At 40.6% G+C, this 19,749-nt stretch overlaps 1 protein-coding gene across 1 annotated transcript in view; it reads left to right on the forward strand.

Moving 5' to 3' along the window:
• Positions 1-9,785: 9,785 nt before the first annotated feature.
• Positions 9,786-19,749, forward strand: part of MYO1H (myosin IH) — a 48,729-nt gene continuing 38,765 nt past the window's right edge. Inside the window, exons 1-6 of the mRNA XM_074321620.1 lie at positions 9,786-9,944; positions 12,318-12,433; positions 13,711-13,909; positions 14,765-14,845; positions 16,793-16,972; positions 19,407-19,505. Coding sequence (XP_074177721.1) covers positions 9,819-9,944; positions 12,318-12,433; positions 13,711-13,909; positions 14,765-14,845; positions 16,793-16,972; positions 19,407-19,505 — 801 coding nt within the window. The 5' untranslated portion in view covers positions 9,786-9,818. The remainder of the gene's footprint in view (positions 9,945-12,317; positions 12,434-13,710; positions 13,910-14,764; positions 14,846-16,792; positions 16,973-19,406; positions 19,506-19,749) is intronic.

The raw sequence follows: 19,749 nt of genomic DNA on the forward strand, positions 1-19,749 counted from the left end.
CACATTTCTCATCTGTGAATTAGAGATGTCGAAAGAAGTAGGTCTTGCTTGTAAGGCTCTGCCTGAAATTCCTGTTGGTTTTGAAGCTTTTATACATTACACAACCACAGGATTCTGTGTTAGAGGAGAAATAGAAACAAAGATCAACCCTTTTGAAAAAGTACAACAGAAAGCTGATATATTCTCCTTTCTCACACAGGAACAACCCCTATCTACCACGTTGTTCTCTTTTAGTTTATCCTATTTACCTGCTATCTACACAAGTTGAATTTTCCAAATGAAATAAGACTTCTCAGTAACTTGGCTTTCCCAGCTATAATTTATAAAGAATAAGTGAAAAATGAAAGTGTGGAGTTCCTCGCAGGGATTGCTGTCCCATATTCTTTTCCATGAGAGGAAACATGACAATTATGACGTGATGTTTTTAAAAGACTTTTTATTGTAGGATACAACCCATATACTGAAAAGCACATAAAATAAATGTGCAATTTAATGAATTATTATTATAAGCCACACACCCACATAACCACCATTTGGGTGAAGACAGAACATGCTAGCAACCCAGAAACCCCTCATGTGCCTCTTTCATTCAATTCCCTTCATACCCATTAAAGATAGTGGATTTTCTATTGGAAAGTAGATTTTTGGATTTTCATGACTTGTTTTTGAATCATTTGCTGTGCATTTGATTTCACAAAGTGGAAGTATCAAGATAATTTTAACTGGCAGAAAGATGAGCATAGTTGCATCTTAATATATCTCACAAAACATAACTAGCAAACCTAATGTATCACTGTTTAGATACTATTACTTAGAACAAGATGAAAGCAGGCCCTGTTATTAATCCTGCATCCATGCAAAGAAAAAAAAAAAGGAGTCAAAAAATAGAAAATATGAGATCTGCACACAGCAAAAGTCAGAACTGAAATATGAGCCATAGGATTCATTAATAATCATCTTTTGGACTGGGACCGATTGCTTTCTGATGAAGTTTGCAAAGAGAAAGCAGACATCCCTTGGCATTTTATTGCTCAGTCCCCAAAGTCTTCGTAATCTGTCAGCAAAAGTGAGAGCTTTTACTTAAAAACTACGTATGGCCAAATAATCCTTGGGGAGCATCAGGGTAAAGAGTGTGAGCTTATTTTGTTGAGGTAGGGTAGGGCTCCATTGGCTGTGAGACTCACTGAGGAGACATATCCCTGTATTCAATGTACGGCTTTACAATGTGAGCTCTGGTTTGAGTCAAAGATAATCTCGTTTCTCCTGAATTTATAATTTTATTATTTAAAATTCTATCCATTAGGTCATGTTTTGTGTCATGGGTTACAAGTCATAGAAACAACCCTAACTTATTCCAAAAAGGAATGAACGACTTGTTTCTTTTCCTCTGACCTTAGGTGCAGGGAGTGTTCCCCGGCTCACATCACACAGTCATTTTGGTCTTTTAAAGCCTCTCTCCCAATTCGTTTTGCTCTTTTCACACCCCACTTTTACCTCCCCAATTAGGGACTTTTCTCACCACGGTGCATTTGGTGTGGGTCCTTAAACATGGCTGTATCCATGTGCATCACGGAGCTTTGTTTTGCGTCTGAGTTCATTGCATGTTAGTTAAAGGGCACATTTCTTTTTCCTTCATAATGCATTTAATATCCTTCCATGATGCTGTGAGCGTATTCCCCTGGGTGCATCTCCCATGCTTACTCACTCCCTAGAGAGAGGCACTGAAGTCTCCTCCAAACTGAGCTGTCGGCAACAGCCATTTTCCTTCTTTACACCCCTGCAACCAAGATCTGAGTCCTCAAGAGAGAAATCTGGAAGTCCGAGCTGTGTCTTCTGTCGTCCTCTTGGCTAGAGGAGGTGGGAGTATCTTGTTGGACTGCCTGTCCCGCTTGCGACCTTCCACTGGGGGAGAGACACGCCGCCAGGGAAAGCCAGAGGAGGCACGAGAGATACTGGGAGAGCAAAGGGAGACACCTAACATGACAATGGGAAAAACCCCCACAATACTCTTGATCAGACTTGGTATCTGACCTGTCCGTGGGGAAAGCAGACAGACACTGAAAATGGGAAGGGGGGAGGAAAGTCCAGGGTCTATACCTGCCACTCCATGTAACTGTGTCCGTTCCATGTCCCAGGCTAGTCTGGCTCCGTGGTACGTGTGCAGACATACTTTGGAACTGACAACGCGCACAGACATTTGTATTCCGCTGTTCTCCCTTAAAAGGGAGAAAACATTGCTTGTGTCACCTTCCTAAACAAACATTACATTAATATCTGGATGTATCCTATCTTATAGGTGGAATACATTTGACTACTGTTGGCAATGTAATGTAAATCCCCACTTTAGATAACACTGCAGAAACACAGATACATGTTTTCATTGTTTGAAATGTTTCCTTAGTAGAAATTCTAAGGGAATAGCATTACTGGGCCTAATGGTGTGATTGTTTTAATGATTTTTTTTTTTTTAACGTATGACTGACAACATTGGCTTTCTAAGGGACAATCAAAATATATAATGCCACTTGCCGTGTTTGGGTTTCAATCTCACCTCAGTCTTGCCAGTATTGTGTATTAATCTCTCTCTTACTCGTCCTCTTATGGTAATAACATAGCGCTGCTGTTATTTTCATTTGTATGCATTTGGTTGTTACAGATGTTGACCATCAAAAGGCAATCTTTGACCAGAATGCTAGGAAGTGGCGAGAGCAATGACACGGCTCAACACGGGGCCTGCTTCCTTATTCCAATTTTGTTGCAGAACTGAAAATACTTTCCAGGCAGTTGGGGGTATGTAGGTGAAACGGAAGTAGGATCAAGCTTCTATGTAGAAGAACGGCTTTGAGATTTTCTCCCCAGTCCTTTGCTTCCATCTCATACTTTTCCCTTTGGGTACCTGGAGCCTCCCTGGAAGTGATGGGCTTGGACGAGCTGGGCTGTGGGAGTCCGGCTGTTGGAATCCAGCCATTGCTGTGAACGCTGCCTCCCTCGCTTATCACCTGTAGGGCTTGCAAGTTTTCCCTTTTGAAAAACTGAGGTAACTCTGACCTCACAGGGGCTTTGTGCAGATTAAATGAGATAATGAGGTGATCAACATATAAGTAAGGCCGTGGGGCTGGTGCCAGCACTTGGATGAAATGCTTCAGTGAGCTCTCGCCACCAGACCACACAGGTTACTACCTGCTTTTCCTTTCAATTCTCTCTCTCTCTTTTTTTTTTTTTTTGCCAAAACTTCCTAAATCTGTGTCCCGCCACAACCTTAGCCCAAAGCAAAGGGGTCCAGTGGTGAATTTTTAGCCAAGGCTACAGTTTAACCAAGATGGGGAAAGGCTTGGAGAAGTTGGGGGTCTCTTTCCATACCCCTCAGTGCTAACCACATAAGGATCCTTGAAACAGCTCTAGAACTGGCTTGAGACCTTTGCAGCTGGGGGGCTTTATTTTGTGGTTTATGTAAGATGAACAACCTATTCAAGATTCCAGAATGATTTCCTTGCCACAAAACTGGAAGCTCAGGATGGACGACCAATGTGTGGTTCTCATTCAGATGCAGATAAACCTACTTAGAAATTCAAAGGGATACAGTACAACGTTGAGCATTGAAGCTGACATTAAAAGAAAAACCACTTGCATTTGCTACATAAGAGGCTAAATTGAGTAGGTAAAGACGGGCAGTTTGGGGTGACAGATGTGGGTTGAATCCCAGCTCTGCCCCTTACTGGCTATTGAAACTTCATCATTTCTCATTGTTATTACTACATCTTTCATTATTTTATTACCTACTATTTCTGGGGGAGGGGCAACTTTTTATTTGGTGCTGTGTCTATCGTCGTCTCAGATCCTTGCAACAAATTGGTAAAATATGACATGACCTCACTTTATAAAGGGAGAACTAGAGGATTATAGTCTTCAGTTTCAAGGAACAAAAACCCAGACAAGTAAGTTTATTTTGTTTTAGAGTCACAAGAAACTCAAAGGGCTCCAAGAAGAGGCACATAATCCTGGAGTCGTCCACACCACAAAGGAAAAATGCATCAGCACTTTCTCTGCAGGAAAAAGTCCACAAGAAAGTCAAGAGACAAATGGCAAACTGGGAAAAATAGTCTCAGCGCATGGCAAAGGGATAATTGATTAACTTTACAAGAGGTTGTTCAAATAAAAGGCCAAAATAAGGTGTCTGTTAGAATCCAAGAAAGGATATCCGTGGGCAGATCATAGGAAAAAACAAAACAAAAACAAAAGCCCAATAAATATACATATATAAAAAAAATCAAAAAGACGCTCCCTCCTGCTTGCAGTTCACAAAATGCTCCCATCTCCAGCTCTGTGACTGGTGAGAATTAAGGGTAAAGGGGTCAAATATACAGTGATGGGAGGAGAACTGTGTGGAGAATGCACAATGCAATATATAGATGATGTAGTACAGAACGGTACACTTGAAACCTGTATGATTTTACTAACCAATGTTGCCCCCGTAGATTTAACAAAACATTGTTAAAAAGATCTGTAACTTGGGGAGAAGCTGCCTTTTCATACCGTTTGTTGGAAGGAAAGTTGAAGCCATCTTTTAGAGGCATGTTTGCTAAGTTGGCTCTTTAAGTTTTCTTTTGATAAAGCAATTTCTGCATGGCAAATGCTCCCTACTGGTTCTCTGGCAAAAGAAGCTGAGTTTCAAGTAGGAGTATAGGAGGCCTATTACAAATGGTCTGTGACACGAACAATAACCTATGTATCCATCTGCAGGAATGTCACTCCTCAAGGAGTGTCAAAAGGACCCAAGAGCCCATTTAATAGGTTCCCACTCACCAAAAATTGGAATTTGAGCCTCAATAAGAAAAATTGCCATGGAATGAAACAAAACACATCAAATACATTCCAACAATGATATTAAAAATATCACCTTTGGAGGATCCTATGGAACCAACTCATTATTCTGCAAATGGGCAAATCAAGCATTTATCCTGCCTTTCTTTACAAACTGTACCTCAGGGCAACCAAATCGTTGATAAGCAAAGTTTCTCTTTATAGGAAGGTCCCAGAATATACATCTCGAAAAGACAGCCAGCCTTGATGTGTGTCCTGCTGGAAGTGCAGTACACTGCCTAGGAATTGTTTGTTTTTGCCAAAACAAGTCAATCCTGTATCTGATCAGGTCTCTAGATCAAACTGCCATTTTTTCAAGAAATTCAGTGGAAGAACATGTTCACCCCATAGGAATGCAATCAACAAATTCCAGAATGGCGGAAATTCTACAGGAAAAAATGTCCAATTTCTTCAATAAATTACAAGAACAAAGAAAGGGGTAGGGAACCTGTAGAACAAAAGAGATTTGGGAGACACATCAGCTAAACGTGATGCTGGACCTTGTTTAGGTCCTGATTTGAGCAAGCCAATTGTATAAAAATGTCACATAAGATGATTGATTGGGTATGATAATTACTATTAAGGAAATGGGAAGCTCTTTATGATAATGGTGTTGTGTAAATATATTGAAAAGAGTCTTGTCTTTTAGAAGATATTGAAATATTAATAGATAAAATGATATGTTTGTGACTTACCTTGAAAGAATCCAGTGTTGGGAGAAGAGCTGAAATAAGAGACTGTAAGTTGGTATTTATTGAAGCTGAGTTAGGGGTACATTCAATTTGTTGTGATTTTGATACTTTTGTGTATGAACATTTTTCATAATAAAGGACTTCACTGTGTATATTTACAGGAAAAAAAGTGATTTAAAGAAATGCATGAAGTAAAAAAATAGTACTGGTGGTGCACAGATATGATTATAAATGTATTCAAATCCTGAAGCTTGGGGAACATGATTCTGGAGATACATAAAGGTTTGCAAACTCTTCTTTGTCCTGGGGGTCTCCAAATTCGCTCCCATATGTCCACGGGCAACCAGTGAGACTTTCACCTTTCCTTGAATCAAAAAGGCTCTGCTTTCCTTAATTTTATATAGTTAGGTTTTTTATGATTTCATGGTTGCATTCCTGAATCTAGGATATTTTGTCAACTCTCTTTGAGCTGCAAGTTGCATAAGGTGCTGGGCTGACCGCAGGGCTCATCCTTGTAAGTACATCACCCTCCCATCTCTAGAAATGAGATTAAAAAAAAAAAAGCTCTTTTCATCTCTACACCCTCTACCTGCCGAGCTCTGACTACAGTAATATTTGTGGGTGTAGCCTCCAAATGCTATTTCAGATTCCAGCCCACTCCCAGTTTCAGAGAGACTCGTTGACTACTAACCAACAGATATTTTTGCTTTACTATGGTCTTGTTTCCAATGATCATATTATTAATACTAATGAGGGCCGAAGCAAGTCCCCACTGAGCTGATATTGTGTCTGGCACTGTTCAAGTGTTTTCCATGATTCTGTTCAAACCAGCAACCCTGTGAAGTAGGTACAATTGAGTCCATTTTACAGACATGAAGCACAGACTGGCCTTGGAGAGATTAAGAGAATTTCCCAAGGTTGTACTGCCAGGAAGAGAGAGAGAGAGAGAGAGTATTTGAACCGGGACAAGCTCAGTTCAAAGTCCTTTGTGTTTAATCACCATGCTGTACTGCCTGTCTTAGAAAAATAAAACAAAACTTTAAAATGAGAATTTGGAATCACCAAAATATTGTTTGATCTAAATGCATTGTTTTTATCCTTCCCGAGCAGGTGATTGTTTATTCTAACCCCAGTTGGCTAGTGTAGGGAGACACCTCGTGGCCATTCTGTTTTTTTAAAACTTCTTATGGGAAATTTAAAAACATACAAAGTAAACAGAATAGTCTAATAAATCCCTCCCATACCCAGCTTTACCAATTAAACACATTCTGTTTTCATTTATACTTCCATCCACTCTCCATCCCTCCCCACTTAATTATTTTAAGGGTAACTTTTAAAATAAAAATTCTGTGTCTCAGAATGCACAAAATCTTAACACTGTATCTTGACAAACAGATACACCCATGTAACTCCCAGCCCTATCCCATTAGAGAACGTTTCCATCACTCCAAAAATGTCCTTTGCCAGACAATCCCCCTCTAACCAGGCAACAATTGTTCTGATTTTCACTGTTGATTCGTTTTGCTTGTCCTAGAATTTCACATAAATGGAATCATACGGCATGCACTCTTTTGTGTCTGAGTTCTTTCACTCTGCATAATGTCCATGAGAGCCATCGTGTTGTTGGGCACACCCGTCATTTCTCTTTTTTCGTACCCATTCTATTGTATAGATGGTCCCCATCCATTCTCCAGTTGATGGAAACTTGGACTGTTTCCAGTTTGGGGCCATTATGAATAAAGGTGATGTAAACCTTCATGTTCCAGTCTTTTTGTGGGCATATGTTTACATTTCTCTTATGTAAATACTTAGGAATGGAATTGCTGACTCAAAGGTTAACTTCATTAGACACTGCCAGACCTTCTCCCAAAGTGACCCTCTCAGTTTATATTCCTACCAGCAACGTGTGAGAGTTCCGTCTGCTCCACATCCTTGCAAACATTTGATGTCGTCAGTTGTTTTTATTCGAACTATTTGGGTGGTGTCTCATTGTGGTTTTCATGTGCGTTTCCCTGATGACTAACGACGTTGACACGTTTCTGTGTGCTGCTTGACCGTTTGTCTGTAATATCATCCTTTGTGAAGTGTCCATTCAAGTCTTTTGCCCCGTTTGTATCGGGTTTGACTTTTTATTATGGAGCTGTGGGGTCTTTTATTCTGGATACAAATCCTTTGCAAGTATATACGTTGTGACTATTTTCTGCCAGCCTGTGGCTTGTCTATTCGTTTTTCTTAACAGTGTCTTCGATAAGAAGTTATATATTGGCTGAAGTCTAATTTCCTTTTTTGTTTTCTTTTATAATTGTTTCTTCCTGTGTCCTGTCTAAGAAAACTTTGCCTTCCTCTGTATTCCCATTTTCTCCTAGTAGCTTGATACATTTTGCATTTACGTGTAGGTCTAAGATCCAGCTCAAGTTCATATATATATGATTTTATATATATATAAGTATATATAAATTTTATATATATAAATCATTATATACAGAGGGTGCCAAAAATGTATACACATTTTAAGAAAGGAAGAAACTGTGTTAAAATTGTAATACAATGAATGGTGCTAGCATTCATTTGATTAACACCATTCAATGCAGAAAAGAAAAATCTTCTCAACCAATAGTGCAGGAACAACTAGAGAGCCACAATAAAAAATTTCATTTCAACCCCTATCTAATTCGTATATACATATATATGTGGGTGTGTAATACATTCACATACATAATAAACATATATTAACATTATTATAACATATAATATATTATTAAAATATATTTGAATATATATGTAAAATCAAATATATACAAGATAGGGGTTGAAATGAAATGAAAACTTTCCCTATGGATATCTAAGTATTCCTGTACTCTTGGTTGAAAAGATATTCCTTTTCTGTACTGAATTGTTTTCGTGCCTTTGTCAAAAATCAATTGACACACAGTGTTGATTACTTACAGTGAGGGAGTGCGAGTCCTCTAGCTTTGCTTTCCTTTTTTCAAGGTTGTTTCCACTATTCTAGGACCTTTGTACATCCCTGTGTGCCGGTTGTCAATTTATCGTCTTTCAGATCAAAGCTCGCTCTTTATTACCTGCACTTTGGTAATTAATTGTTTTCCTTAAGCCTTTCTCCTTGAAGAGAGCTTGATGTTAATCTTTGTCAGCAGAGGGCGCTGGAGGGACATTGCACTATGCGCTGGAGGGAGGTTTCTCTTCCTGGCTCCCTTTGCTATGTCTTATTTTTTCTTGCTTTTCAGCTGCACAGTCAGCTGCGCAGTGGTATGCGGGTGGGATGTGCGCTAACTGTGTGCCCAGAGCACAGTCTCTCGGTGACGTCTTAGCCCCGTCTGGAGTCTGATGACCACATCGCAGGCCTCCCAGTACAGACATGACACACTGCAGGCCTCCAGCTACAGCTGCACTCCCACTGCCTCTGCACACCCTCCAGCCTCAGCTTGCCTGAGCCCTGGGGAGCCATTTCCCGGGACTCTCCTGACTCAAACGGTGTAGCACCACGTCTGAATCCCTTTGCTCCCCTGTGCCCAGGACTAATGTTCTGATGCCTGAGACTGTGGACCAGCTCTGGCCCTGGTAACCCAGTGAGATTCTCTACCATCCATTTGGCTGCAACCACACCTTCTTCAGGGAGGTCTGAAGTCCAGCCTTGAGGAGGGGACCCTCCAACTTGGTTCTTCCTTGAATACTCTTCTATAACAAGAATTTCTCTTTCTGACCAAACTATTCATCGTTTGTCTAGGAATTACATAGTGAGTTTAGGCAACTAACATTCACTGAATGTTCCTACATTTGATGGTCAGGAAAGCAGGCTGTGGGGCCAGGCTTTCTAGGTTTATATCCTGGTTCTGCCTTTTGGCATGTCTTAGGCATATTTTATAACCTCTCTGTCCTCAGTTTCCTCATCTGTAAAATGGGCATGATAATAGTATTTACTTCAAAGGGTCAGAATGAGGATTAAAGGAGATAATACATATCAAGCATTTAGAGTAGTGCCTAACCCAGGAAATACTCAGTTCCTGTTAGCTGCTGCTGTGACTAGTTATTGCTTTTATCATCATCCTCTGTATCCCTCACCGGATGTAAACTCTTAATGAAGACAGCATCATTTAATCTCGGCATTCTACTGTCTCCAGGGCTTAGCACCTTGCTATTTATTTCCATATTAGATGTGCAATAGACATTACTGAATAAATGAGCTGCTGAGGCATGTTCTGTTTCCTGCAGAAAGAAGAGGTGAGGAGAAAGCACATCCGTCTGCACATGGAAAGTACGCTGACCGCCCGGGACAAGGTCGGGGTGCAGGATTTTGTGCTGTTGGATGCATACACCAGCGAATCTGCTTTTTTGGACAATCTTCGCAAGCGTTTCAGCCAGAACCTCATCTATGTAATGTAACCCATTTTTCATCTGTATTTCTACAGTGGTGGTTCCCTCTCTGCCTTCACAGCTTTGATGATTCTGAACAATATCACCCAATAAAGGGAGGTGTGGAGGTAGCACTATGAGATGCACTTTGATCCTTTGAGTTAAGGTCTTTATGGTTGCCAGTGACAGAGACCCAGCTTAAACTGGCCTACTAAGCCCCAAAGGGGAATCCATCAACCTATGTAACTTTAGGGTCTATGATAGATCTAGAGTCTCAAGGGATGTCTTGAGGACTCTTCATCCATCTTGAGGGCTCTTTCCCACCTCTCTGCTTGCTTTTGCATCAGTTTCCTTCTGGGGCAGCCTCTCTACAAGGTGGCAAGATGGCTGCCAGTGGAACCAGGCTGACATGTTATCCGCTTAGAGTTGCTAAGGAGAAGAGAGCAAGTCTTCCCAGAGATGCACACTGGTTGGCTCTGATTGGCCCATCTTGGGTCATGTGCCTATCTCTGAACCAATCCTCATAGCTAGGAATGAAGAATATCCTGATTGGACAGACTATATCCAAGCCCACCCCTGGAGAGGAGGGGTAAGGCTCGTACCCCGTGTGACCATATGATATTGACTGAGAGCTGGAGAAGAGGGTTCGTCTAAGGAATCTATTGGAAGAAAGGGAAGTAGATGCCGAGCAGGCAAAATAAGAGATGTCCACCACATTCCCTGAATCTTCAAGAGTCAAGACCTCCTCAAGTTGGTCTTGTTGCTTCGAGTGGTGGCCAGTTGTTATTAAGATCTCAATTTATCACCCCATCCTGATTTGATTGGTCAATTTTTAGGTAAATTCTTCTAGGGTATACTCGGCAGTGTGTGTGTGTGTGTGTGTGTGTGTGTGTGTGTGTGTGTGGAGAGGAGGGTAGGGGCAGATGGGGGGGGTGTTGTTAAGTTTATTTAATTTTATTGAGATTGTAGTAGCTTTTGTTAACAGTAAATTAGATAATCAGAAGCAGTTTAAAAATATTTTAAAATTAAAAAATTTTGTCTTGTAGTTATTTTGTTTGTAATGGTACCTATGACTTAATCTATATGTTGAAACCAAGGGTCCCGGAAGACGTAAGCAAGGAGCTTCTTAGAGCACGTATTTTTTTATATATAAATTTATTTTACATATAGAATTTATATATAGATTGATTTTATGCATCAACAAAGGAGAAATAGCACTATATGGAGAAGTGTAAGTGGGATGCTAGGATCACCATGAGTAAACTAAATGTTTTCAATTTGAACAGATAAATTTCAGAAACTACATTCTACCCTGGAAGTTTTCTACTAATTGAAGCGATGCGGAATTTTAGTGAAAATACTCTTCCCTGTTTTGGTTCTCTGCTTGACTTGGTCCTAGAGATTGGAGACAATAGTTGGAATGATTTTAGCATAATTTAATGTAGGCTCAAATACCTCCAGTAGTCAAGACTTTGAAATGAAAAGTGACAACACACAACTCAGAATCTGAAAGCACCAGATGTGTGTTCAAAGGAGGCCAAATATTTCTGTTTTTCTATATTAGCTTAGAGCTTTGTTTATTCTCAATTGTATGCCAAGAAGTTTTATATTAGTAGTTACATTACAAATATAAGTACTTCAAGAACATGAATATTAATAGAATCCACTGTGAAATCAAGGAAATTAATTAGCAGTAGTAGGAGTGTTTGCCCAATGTTAGATGGCTAATACTCTACTTGCCCTGCTTTTACCTAATGGCCAGAGAGAGCTTTGTGAAACATAAATCAGTGTGGTGTTCCCCCCTTAAAGCCATCTATTTTGCACAACAATTCAGGGTTCGGTATTTCATTTCAATAGGGAATGGTGTCTCCACCATCCATTACATTTGGAATAAAACCCCAATTCCTTATACCCTGTGTGATCTGAACTCACTCCCTCTCTGGCATCCTCTTTTACCTTTTTCCATTCTCTCTTCCCTCACTGGCCTCCAGTGCAGCCAGCCTGCCACACTTGTTCCCTCGGCCTGAAATGCCCTTTCTGCTCACTTTTTTCATGACTGGCTCTTTATCTTTCAAGTCTCAGCTCAGATGTCACCTCCTTAAAGAAACCTTTCCTACGCCTACTAGCTAAGGTGACCTTCTTTAGTCATTTGCTCTCTTCTTACCTTATTTATACCTTTCTTAACACTATTTGAAGCAGGCTCAATCCCTTGGTGGTTTGTCCTCCCCTGCCCCCATGTAAGTGCTGTGGTAGTAGAGGGCTCACCTGTCTTATGTATTGTGTTATGTTCCCAGCACTGAATGAACGCATGGGGCTCATAGCATGTTAACGGTCTTTGGCTGTAGCTATTTGCACCTCGGAATTCCTTACTAGTGCTTTGGTCCGTTCCTCTAGACATATATTGGCACCCTCCTTGTGTCTGTGAATCCATACCAGGAGCTTGGAATCTACAGCCTGAGCCAGATGGAGCTTTATGAAAAGGTCAATTTCTTTGAACTGCCACCACATCTGTAAGTAGCACTCATCAGGGCATCAATGGATGTATTTTTCGATTTCCTTTCTCTCTCTCTTTTTTCCCTCCCTCTCTCCCTCCTTTCAATCCACCCTTCCACCATTCATTCATCCATCCATCCATCCACCCATCCATCCACTCATCATGCTTCCACTCATCATCCATCCATCCATCCATCCATCCATCCATCCATCCAAATCCTTGATACATCCTCATTAAATTTTGTATCTCATTTAAACTGCTGCCTTCTTGTGAAATAAATCTGTCAACACAGTAGAAAACATCAGTAGGTCATTGTCGAAATCTCAGCTTAAATATGGAGAGGTGTAATCATTTGTAGCTGCTGAGAAACCTGGGTATGGTTAAAGAGGTGTCTTCTCTAGGAAGTGGGTTACTACTACCGTTCCATCTACTGGTGCCTGAGTATCATGGCAGTGAAGGAGAATGCCCATTAGTAGAAACTTACTAGGGCTGCAGAACCCAAAGTCAAGCAATGTCCTGGGTAATCTCCATGTGATCTGGGGCTTTGCTGAACTTCCCAGTTCTCCTTGTTGGATTTCTGGGCTTATATTTAGATTCTCCCTCCATTTTTCTTGGCAACTCGATTCACCTCCCAAGGCATTTAGAAACCTTTCTGCATTGCTACCACCAGCAATTTCTGAAATAACCAGCTTTCAAACTCGGCCACGTGCAAAGATTATATTCTTGGGAGACCTTCATGCTTTGGTTTTTGATCTCTGAGATAAAGCCCTTATGACCTCTTTAGGACAAGAGCTATCACAGAGGTTTAAAATGTTTGCGGTTTCCTGTCTCTATACTCTTAATATTCTAGGTTTTGAGGGAAAGAGAAAATGTGAGATCTTATTATAGCTATTGAATTACTTAATATTCAGACAAGATGTTATTACCACCTGTAATGAATAGGGCATCTCTTGGGGACGTACTTTAATATCTGGCTTATTCTTATCAGAAATGTCGATAGATTTTTTTAAAAAAATGTTAAATTAAAAATTATTTTCATTACTGCTCAAATTCTTCGTTTTATCTCTTGTACTCTTTGAGCTTTGGTTTCTAGTACACTTTGTGTGTGGTCAGCCAGTGGGTTGTGGTAGGGGTTTGATCTCTCTCTGAGCTCAATGCACTTATACCACAGTCCAGATGTGGCTTCCTGGGGACAGGGTACTTTGCTTTTCTGCTCTGGTGAGCGTCAGAGCCAAGGAAGTAGCGTTATAGCCACTTCCCACTCTTTCCGTTTCTGTCCCCCTTCTTCTCCAGCTATGCCATAGCTGACAACGCTTACCGCATGATGTGCTCTGAGCTAAATAACCACCTCATCCTCATTTCTGGAGAGAGTGGGGCAGGGAAAACGGAAGCCTCCAAGAAGATTCTCCAGTATTTTGCAATGATCTGCCCAATGACCGACTCACTACAAATGGCCCGTGACAGACTGCTGCTCTCCAACCCAGTGCTGGAGGTAAGCGATCTTTGAGGACCTATAAAGGGGAGTTCCAGGAAGGTCACTAAGTAAGAAGACTCCTCAGTCAAAATGGGTAGGTCACTGTCTGGGAGTTAAGAAGAGGGATCTCCCATCCAGCAGGTATCGAAGCTAATCCCAGGGCAGCCATGCACCAGTACGCTTCAGCAAATCACTTCATATCCCGGAGTCTGTTTTTCCATCTGTGGAATGGGTCTACTTATAGTACCTACCTCTTAAAAAGTGTTGAGGATTAAACGAGATGAATGCATGCAAAGCACGCAGCAGAATTAGTAAGCACTAAAATAACGCTTGATTACTTATTAGTATTTAGCATTAAAATTATTAATTTATTTTAATGATTATTTCTACTCTTGCAACTCACTGACTCGCTGAAGGAGTCTGAACAAGTTATTTTTCTCCGTGTCTTCATTGCCCTTTGTGTAAAAACTGTTTATGGTTGAAGGAATTTTCCTGAGGGGCCTTTGAGCTGAACAATTTACCTCTTTGATATAAGAAGGGGTCTGGTGATGGGGGCCAACAACTGTGCCTTCTAGAACAGCAAGGGCCTAGGATCCTAAATACCTCTCCTTGGGCCATTTTAAATCTATTCCTAGATTGAAATCCAGGGAGAAGATATTCTTGCGGTCCAACCCCAGTATTTGGCATCAAATCCTCCATAGTTAGTGAGTCCTTCTTAGAAGATAAAGTATGGCTTTCATCACTGGCTTCCCCTCCCTCCACCATTTTCACCATACGCATGGCATTTTGGGTTGGGAATTTGATGAGCATAGTGAGCTTCAATGACAGTGAACGACAATTTGGTTCAGTCTCTCCCCTCCTTTGTATCCCAAGGCTTTTGGAAATGCCAAAACGTGCCGGAATGACAACTCCAGCCGATTTGGAAAATACATGGACATACAGTTTGACTTTCAGGTACGTTGAAGTTCCCGTTACTGGTTCACGGGGACCCCTTAACTTGCCAGCGACAGAAACCCAACCCAAGGCACCTTAAGGGAGGAAGGGCATTTGTTGACTCAAATAACTGAAAAATCCAGGATTAGTACTACTTTTAGGAAATGCGAATAAAGACCACAAGGAGACACCATGCTATACCTTCTAGATGGGCAGAAATTAAGAAGTCTGATAATACCAGGTGCTGATAAATGTGGATCATTAGGAACTGTTACACATTGGTGGGGGGCGGGTACGTTGGTACAACCCATTTGGAAAACAATATGTTATCTTGTGAACTTGAAATCTAAGGTGGAGACGTTCCACTCCTGGAGATTTTCCTACAGATGTGCTAGCATGTCTAGAATATCACTGTTCATGATGGTAAAAGGACTGGAGACAGCCAACACATCTGGAAAGGACTGAATGTCCATCTGTAGGAGACTTGCTGGTTAAATGGTGGGGTGTTCCCACAATGAGGGGTTGTAGGGCAGTGAGAGCAAATGAATGACAGCTACACGTAACACGGACAGGTCTTGGGAACGTGTACGGTGTCAGTGTGAGGCTCTTGCTTATAAAGCTTGAAAACATTCACAAGCAAACGACATATTATTTAGGCCTACATAATTATATGGCACGGGTCAGCAAACTTTTTGGCCAGATAGTAAATATTTTAGGATTCGTGGGCCCTACAGACTCTGTCCCAACGATTCAACTCTGCTGTAGCATGAAAGTAGCCAGAGACAATAATGAATGAGTGTGGTTGTGTTGTGCCCAGAATTTAAATGGGGCCAATGCAAGTGGGAAGGGTAGACAAAGTGCTCAAGGGCATGTAATTCCGAGTGACAAAAGTGACACTTAGACTGGAGAGTATCCAGCTGAACATTGAGTGTAGTGATGAGGACAGACTGGCTCAGGGTTTCCCAGAGACTGGTTGCATGGACGTCTGGAGGTGTGTGCATAGATTTTTTTTGGGGGGTGGGGGAGACAGAAATCGCTATATATATATAGTTAAACTTTTATTTTTTTAAGGAAATCTTTATTATATTCACAGGCATTTGATTTCAATTCTTTTTATTATTATTTTTATTAGTTTCAGGTGTACAAGACAATATAATAGTTAGACATTTATCATTTATATCCCTCACACAGTGATAACTCCCCTCCCTAAACTTTTTATTGCAATTTAACACACAACTTAGAAAGGATACAAACCATTTATACAACTCAGTGAATTTTTACATATGTCTCTGTGTAATCACCACTCGGGTCAATATATAAGAATGTCTAGCGCCTAGAAGATTCTCCCATCCTTCTCTGACAAGATCCCCCTTCCCAAAGATTATCACTATTCTGACCTCTACAATCACAGATTAATTTTGCTGGTTCTTGAACTTCATATGAATGGAATTTTACAATATGTTACATTTTTGTGACTGGCTTCAAGATAATTATGAGATCCATTCATGTCATTACATGTATTAGCAGTTCATTTTTTGATTGACTTTGTCAACATTTATCTTCCTGTTGGTGGACATTTGTGCTTCCAATTTGGGGCTATTGCAAGTAGCGTTCTCAACATCCTTGTACACATGTCTTTTACTAGATACACGCATTCACTTATGTGGGGCATATACCCAGAAGTGGCATTGCTGGGTTCTCACCAGCAATGTGACGATAATTAATGACAGTTCCAGACACATCGCACCCTTGTCAACATTTGGTACGTCAGTCCTTTGACCCTGATGTAGGCAAAAATCTTTTCACACAGAGCCCAGGAAACGCTAATCACAGAAGAGTGATAGATCAGACTTCGTTCAAATTTAGCATTTTTGTTCCTCAGGAGACACCAGTAAGAGAGTGGCTTGGTGATTGTTGTCATTGCTGCGTTTTTGTTTTTAATTTTTATTTTTTTGTCTTGTTTCAAAGGGCATTCCCGTAGGCGGGCATATCATCAGTTACCTAATAGAAAAGTCTCGCGTAGTCTATCACAACCAGGGTGAGCGGAATTTCCACATCTTCTACCAGCTGCTAGAGGGCGGTGAAGAGGAGCTCCTCGCTTACCTGGGACTGGAGCGAGACCCCCGTCTGTATAAATACCTCTCACAGGTTGGAAGAGCCAGCACCTGGCTCTGGTGGCCTTTTGGAGGCGGGGATCAGTGGTGTTTGAGGGGAACTCTGTGGGATGTCCAGGAACTTTCTCATTACCAAGCTGGAGGTATCTTACCAACTGGTTTCCTGACACTTATCAAAACCCCTCCTTTCATGCCTGGCAGGTATATCAACGTGGTAAAGTCACCAATATCTAGAGGAGGGGTTCTCAGCCCTGGCTGAAATTAGAATCACCTGAGGAGCTTTTAAAATTTATAAATACCTGGGCTCTACCCTCCAGAGATTCAGATTTAATTGGTCTAGAATGGAACCTGAACATCTGTGTTGTTATAAACACTTCCCTGTGATTGTGAAGGTAATTAAATGAATCCCCGGATGATTCTAATGCACAGCAAGGTGAGAACTGCTGGTCCAGGTGTGATAGAAACTCACTGCCCATCGGTGTCTATAACTTATGCTACTTTATGGAAGGAAAACTGACTGAGTTTATATAATTTGACTATATAATATATATAATTTGACTAACCAATGTCACCCCAATACATTTAATAATAATAATTTTTTTAAAAACCTAGTTTGGAAAAGGCTTTTTGCACCTTCCTGCCTTCCATTCTGAGAACTGTTAGCTGCAAAATGAACATATTCCCTCACAAAAATCATTTAGGCTACTCCTATAAATACTCTCGAGATTTAGTATTGTGAAATTGACTTTCAGAATTTAACTTACCAGCACTAATTTTTCTGCAGCCAGCACTGGGGTTATAGAATGCCCAGACTGTACAGCATCTCTCAGTATTTGATGTCACTAGCACCTTTTTGACCCAAGATTTCTCTCCTCTCACTGGGTCTGACTTTGAACAGAGGTCACTGAAAGAGTGCAAGAGGAAACATAATGGAAAAGAGAACACGGTCTTATAAAGTGAATCTTGTAAAACAAGGATCAACATTTCGTAGTAAGCCGTGAAAAAAAAGAACCAAACAGACATGCCTGAAATTTATCTTGAAAAATGAAGCTAAATAATGAAGATAAATCTCATAATCTCATTTAATATTTAACAAACGTTGTACTGAGTCTTAGAACAAACGATAAATCAAATTTGATTTTTTTTTCCTTTTTGAGGACCTAATTTTTCCAGCAAAGCTGGACAGTAGCGTCACATTTGTCAATTCACAGCTGATCAGGAAGGATCAATATGTATAAACATCCAAGGGCTTCATCTGTTTTCCCAAGGGCTTCTCCCACCCTTTGATTAAATCATTTTCTTTTGGAATGTATCAGATCTTCAGCCTTGTAAATTTTTTCTGCCCAGGTGAATTTGGCCAGATCCTCGTGCCACGATGGCTCTGTTCAAGAATTTGGATTCTTTTGATTGATTTCAAAGTTACGGAGGTAACTTTGGCAAACTATGTGGCTTGACTTTGCAGTGTATTTGCACTGCTTCTAAATCTCTAGATGTATTTGAAGGACTGACTTGCACAAGCCCTGACCTTGGGAAGCAGGAGCAGATGCTGCTGGTTGTGCGGGAAAATGGATAGTTGGGAGGCTGTAGATTTAACCCATACCACTTCACAGGTGAACATTTTCATGGTATGACAACTTTCGTTTATCTATGCAACAAGGAAATCTCTTAAGATAATAAATCTTTAGATAACCAGGAAACTAAGAATCCCCTGTATGCCAAAAGTAAAATAATAATAATTTTCATCTAGAATGTTTTCTCTTTAAATTGTGACATTGGTCCATCTGTTACTTTTTTTCTTTTTTAAGGAGGACGCAACTCACAGTGGCTCTTACAGGGATTGAACCGGCAACCTTGGTGTTATCAACACCACGCTCTAACCAACTGAGCTAACCAGCCACTTCCCATCTGTTACTTTTTAAAGGACAACTTCAAGAGTTAGTGGGAAAAGTCTTAGCGCAACCCTAGCCGTTATTTCTCGGTGTTTCTCTAAATGCCAAACTTTTATTTACTTGAATGAGAGTCTCCTTCCATCTAGTTCTGCAGGGAAGGTCTTGCTAGTGGTTACGAAAGTGTGTCGAGACTTTTCTGAATGTAATCACTATCATTTCCCTGCATGTTTCAGCAGGTATATATAGAGATGAGTTGTCTTCCGTTTATTTAGCAAAAATGGTAAGAAAAACTTTTTTAAACACAGACAAAAAATGATGTACCACTAATACGTAACTCTGAAAGTTTTCCTAGAACAGAGATTTTTAAATAAAATTCCAAATAAATTTGAATAAAGCAGCAGTTGGCAAATCATCATATGCTCGACGATTAGAGTAAAACTTGTGTTTTCACAAATCTGAGCGTTGTAGAACTAGCTCTTGCATGCTTGTAGAGAAAACCATTTTGATTGAGCAATAGGTATTCACATGCTAACTGTCCTTATGAAAATGTCATTAAGTGACCCAATTCTGTGTCAACAGGGTCATTGTGCCAAGGAGTCTTCTATTAATGACAAGAATGACTGGGAAACCATTTCCAATGCCTTTTCTGCCATCGACTTTACTGAACATGACCTTGAGGTACGGGTCCTGAGGGCAGAACTGCCCATAAGGTCTGGGATCGAGACGACGATCCTGCTTTCTTGGTGGTTGCATAGTAGGGTTACCAGCTTCAGCAAATAAAAACACAGGACACATGCTTGCATTTTAATTTCAGATAAGCAATGACTAATTTTTCAGTATAAGCATGTCCCAACATTGCACAGGACTAACTTACACTAAAAAAACCAGTCGTCGATAACTTGAAAGTGTTAACTGGGCCCTC

Source organism: Rhinolophus sinicus, linkage group LG16, assembly GCF_036562045.2.
Source record: "Rhinolophus sinicus isolate RSC01 linkage group LG16, ASM3656204v1, whole genome shotgun sequence".
Classification (NCBI taxonomy): domain Eukaryota; kingdom Metazoa; phylum Chordata; class Mammalia; order Chiroptera; family Rhinolophidae; genus Rhinolophus; species Rhinolophus sinicus.